We start from the raw sequence: 5,388 nt of genomic DNA, 5'->3' as shown, positions 1-5,388 counted from the left end.
TATATTTTGAAGCTAAGGACTGCAGTGGTATTACAAACAGATGGCATTGCTCTTCCATCCTGTACAACACCCTTAATGGACTGTACTGGCCAAGATTGAACCGCCATAAACAGGCCAAAACATTAGCATTCTCTCTCACACACACACAAAAACCAACACACACACCCACACACACACACACACAAATGCGAGTGTGTGAAATAACCGATTATCAGACAGTGTGAGGAACAAAATTGGACTGTATAAACAGAAAAAACACTTCTGCTTGTGTTTCACATCAGCACATGGATGCCACAGTAAAATCATAAACAGTGATCTATGCGCACACACACAGAAACAAACACACACCAACCAATGCTGGAGCAGGATGAGATGAGAACTTCTGATTGAGGTCGAAATCTGATCAGAAAGAGCGTATACACCTTGCGCAGACTGCACGCTTCTCTCTCTGACACACACACACACACATAATAATATCTATATCATACACACAAAATATACACAGACACATATATAAAAACAAATAAATATATATACACAAAACATATTATATATCAAACATTACATAATATACACAATACATGTATACACCATATACACCAGTATAACTGTATACACATATATACATACTACAATATATATGCTTTATACACACAAACATGTATATGTACATACAAAATGTTATATACACATATACGATATTTATATATACACACATATACATGTCATATATATGTATACACAGCACACACAAACACACACACACACACCACACACACACACACACACAACACACACACACACACACACACACACCAGCAGACTCAAGAACTCCTTGCCCTCATGGCATCAGACTGTACAACTCGAACACTAACACTTTATGATAATTTATGGTAAACGTCTATTCGTGTCTTTTTTTATAGCCAAAGTTTTTTTTTATTTTATAGTGTTATTGTTTATTATTACTATTATCATTGTACTGTTATTACTGTTATCTTTATACTGTCTTCCTCTTTTTCTCTCTATACTGTATTCTTCTTGCTAAAAACAACTAACTACTGCAGGACGCCTTTTGTCCTTTTTACCTGCGATCAGAGCATAATACGGTGATGCCCTGGGCAGATGGATCTACTTATTGGACGTACACCAATTTTACATGGCTCCCCTGTTTGTTCCGGTTCACCCGCTTATTAGTGGTGTCACACACACACACACACACACACACACACACACACACACACACACACACACTAGTTTGTGCACATGCCCTTAATCTCCATTCAGATGTGTTGCAGTGTTTTTGTTCACTCCTCTCTTTACACATTTTCCCCTTCACTCACGGTTTATTGTAAGGGCAAATCAGGGAACTAATAGAAACCTTTGCAAAGATGCAGGCACCATGTTACTTTTTTGGTGTACTGCCAGGTTGCCCCTTTGTATGTTTAACCATGTATTATGCGCTGTTTATACTGTACATTCGTTGAATTCTGCAGCGGGATTAGCAATTTAGAAGCAAGAGATGTGGACCTGGGTTGAACATTAACACAATGCCACGCTGGTGTATGTCTTTGAAGCAGAGAAAAAGTTTCAGACCTTTAATCAATGGCTGATGTTAAATCCCTAACTGGTAATTGGGATTGAAATGGCATATAATGAGTCACTAACCAAAGCATCGTACTAATTGAAATTCTGAGCTGCTGGTGGCATTACAGGAAAAGTCAGAGGATCACCAAAGTCGTTAGGTTATCGTCTGGCTAGCATTGCACTTTTACAGATTTTACAGTTGATTTACTAAATAGTTTTGCAGTAAATTAAGAGGTTTATCAAACCTTGAGAATGGGAGATGTCCTGTTACCATGATGTTGATGTGGGAATTCATGATTGAGCTATCATTCAAAACCAGAGACGACAACAGATGTGGAAAAGTAGTTTTCTAACATCTCCTCTCATATCGTCTCCACTTTTTAAACGTAAGCTCTGAAGACGCAGAGCAATAATTACCACTAGTACGAGTGCTAAGCTGCCAGTCTTTGATGTGCCAGAGAGTGTGTTGAGCCAGTGTTAATCTCTGTTAGTCTGTGCAGAGGAACCCTGTTAAGGCCTGATAGCGCACTCTGTAATGAGGGATTAGGGATTAAGACGGCGGTGTAGAGGTCAGCTCTCCTGGGGTCACACTGCGGTTGATCCAGGCCAAGTTTTTAGGGAGCTTTTGGCACGGCTCCACCTAGTCGGATCATTTACTTTCTTGTTGTACATAGAGGGTGTGTGAATATGTGGTGGAAAAGGTTTTTATTTTTACTCTCGGTATGTGTGAACTGAAGGGACGTACCCCAACACTCGCAGCAGTTTCCAGCCTTGTGGTTCCTTTCCCATGGGCATACCTTTGGTGATTGAATTGTAGGTAGATCCTATATAACCTTGTGCCTTGGTGTTCGTCATCCAATTTATTTATGGTCGTGATTAAATGACATTGAAAATAGATTTGATTCTCATAGGGCAATCACTCACCTTATTGACAACTAGCATCTCATAAATAACGACCAAAGGGTTCTTGTGGTCATAAGGAATTGATTAGTTGCCCTTAAAAAATGATTAGGTCTAGAGAGCACTATGTGGTATTGTAGTCACCAGTCCCAAGCATTGTTATATAGGCCCCTGCGGGTATGCTGTATAGGGTCAATTTACAGTTAATTCAAAGTGGTGTGTGTGTGTGTGTGTGTGTGTGTGTGTGTGTGTGTGTGTGTGTGTGGTGTGTTGTTTGTGTTGTTTTTGTGTGTGGTGTGTGGGTGTGTGTGTGTGTTGAATATCAGATTTGTATTAGTGATTTTTTAAGGTGACATTTAGATGCTGATTGTGAGTTTTTGAAGGGATTGTGCAGGGCATGCTGTGTTTAGTGTAGTGTGGCATGCGTAGGCTGACTCTGGAGCCGAAGGAGCTGTGTCGCAGCCGACTGAAACTAATCTCTCCCTGGACCGACTGGAAACATACGGAGTAACAACCATTACCCACCATGTGTTGGGTACTCTGGGAAATAGGTAATGAATAGTTATTACACAGCCTGGAGTCCTACGGAGAAAATATGGCGTAGTTAAAAAGGTTGCAACTAACTATTATATTTACAATTGACTCATCTTCCAATATTCATCTTAATTAACCGTTTGTCTATGACCTGTCAGCAAGTAGTGAAAATGCTCAAAAAACTTGTAACTTAACTATCATATAAGACCAAATGTGCTACAAAATATTCACATTTGAGAAAAAGAAGATGGTACATTTTTGCTTAAAGAAATGAATCAAACAACTAATCAATGATCAAAATTGCTTTTATTGCCAATAAAAGCAATAAAAGCAGCTAGCAAACAAACACTATCAAACTAACACTAGGGGCACAGGCTGTGCACCAAAATACAACAAACCACGTTTCAGCCAATCACTAATACTAATAGGCTTACAGTATATTATAGGCATCAGTGCAGCATAGATACATAAACTCTTAAACTGGAACTTTGACACTTGCAAGCACTTAACACTGGAACACTGGATCTCTGATGAATAATGTTAACACGCACGCCCTTTTCATCCACAATAAATCACAGACGAACATGTCCATACTTTCTCCTGGGCAGGGGAGGAAAGATGACATTTTACCCTACTACATATTCAACTCAGACAGAATGATGCCTCTCTCTTTATTCGGACATTGTCATGGTAACTGCAGCCCTCATCAGATTCCTTTTGCCCCAATCCATTTTCTCTGGCTGTCTATGAATATGATATTAGGGTTTTTATCATCCCATCTTGGGCTGACTCTGTCTGCATAGAGCCCATTCAAGGCTATCCATCAGACTCACTTTCACCACAACACACAGCACCACACACACACACACACACACACACACACACACACACACACACACACACTGCACACACGCCCTTGCATAGAGGATGCTGCAGAGATTTTCTACTCACAGACACACATAAGTCCCTCTAAGCCACTTACACACACTCGTAAATTCCTCTACTAAAAAGACAATACAGATGCATGCTAGAAAGTTAAATAAAATGTGTCTTTGTTTATGCATCTAACTGCAGTCAACTCCTTTACGCGCTCTTTTCCCTCTCATCTTTAGTTTGACTTTTTACACACTCACATTATTTTTTCTGGAAAGATAACCCTCTGCTCCACACATGTCTCTTTATGAACAACTGTTGTATTCTTCTGCCCCCCCCCCCGCCTCTCTCTCTCGCTCTCTCTCTTTCTCTTGCTTTATAATCTCCAGGAGATACTTGGTGGGCCTCATGCAGCAGAGCAGAAATATGATGCAGAGTTCTTCAAGAAGTTCCGCAGTCAAAATATCGTTTTGTCAGCAAGAAACTACGCCAGGGTAACACCAGGCTCTTGTTTTTCAAGTGTCTTGCTAGCGATCTCACTTAATTTGGTTGTCTTATCTATCGGCATCTCCATTTGACGCTAATGTGATATACGCTTGCATTTATTGCTAGGGGTAACTAAAAAACTGGCAATTTTGTGTGTTTATTTGTGTTTCCTACAAAAGGGGTTTTAGACCTATTTCTTCTCTAATATCAATATATTGCATTGAGTTTAGCTGCTTTGTGTGACTAATTAGATTGCCATTATTGTCATATGTTGTGCTTTTTTTTAATACAGTAATCCTGATTTAGTTAAAGGGTTTCAGTAGTTGGATCATGCATTTGTGTGCCTGCAGGAGAGTAACGTTCAGGCCCTGGACATCCTGTTCACGTACCACGGAGCCGAACTCCTCCAGCATCGGCTAGCTATCCTTCACAACTTTCCAGAAACCACTTCTCCACACGAGTACACCATCCTGCTGCCCGAAGCCCGGTGAGAATCCCACAAATCACAACTGCACACAGTCAGTGTCTGTTTATGTATGTGTTTGTGTGTCTGTTTCTGCATGTGTTGTTTTGTCTCCCTCCCTCCCAGTATTCCTCTCTGTTTTTTGTTGTTGTTTTTTTTACTCTGGAACGCGTATTTAATGTCTCTGTGAATTTTTTGTTATTGTTTGTTGATAATTTCTGAATATCTCGGTGGGACCTCATCCTTTGGGGTTGGCAGTAGCTCAGTCCGTAGGGAGTCCGGTTAGGAACCGGAGGGTCACTGGTTCAAGTCCCCGTATGGACCAAAAAGTACGGAGTGTGGATTGGTGGCTGGAGAGATGCCACTTCACCTCCTGGGCACTGCCAGGTGCTCTTGAGCAAGGCACCGTACTCCCCCAACCGCTCAGGGCGCTGGTTCGGCTGGCAGCCCACTCACTCTGACATCTCTCCATTAGTGCATGTATAGATCCTGAGCATGTGTGTGTGTGTGTATCTCAGGACTGTGTGTGATAACTAACAAAAGTGTGG

General features: G+C 41.0%; 1 protein-coding gene across 1 annotated transcript in view; it reads left to right on the top strand.

The window, feature by feature from the left end:
- Window positions 1–5,388, top strand: part of nbas (NBAS subunit of NRZ tethering complex) — a 185,629-nt gene that overhangs the window by 31,890 nt on the left and 148,351 nt on the right. Inside the window, 4 exon segments of the mRNA XM_032542394.1 lie at window positions 2,914–2,963; window positions 2,966–2,989; window positions 4,279–4,385; window positions 4,728–4,864. Coding sequence (XP_032398285.1) covers window positions 2,914–2,963; window positions 2,966–2,989; window positions 4,279–4,385; window positions 4,728–4,864 — 318 coding nt within the window.

Source organism: Etheostoma spectabile, chromosome 18, assembly GCF_008692095.1.
Source record: "Etheostoma spectabile isolate EspeVRDwgs_2016 chromosome 18, UIUC_Espe_1.0, whole genome shotgun sequence".
Classification (NCBI taxonomy): domain Eukaryota; kingdom Metazoa; phylum Chordata; class Actinopteri; order Perciformes; family Percidae; genus Etheostoma; species Etheostoma spectabile.
Note: the sequence above shows the minus strand (reverse complement) of the source record. Positions and strands in the feature narration are given on the sequence as shown.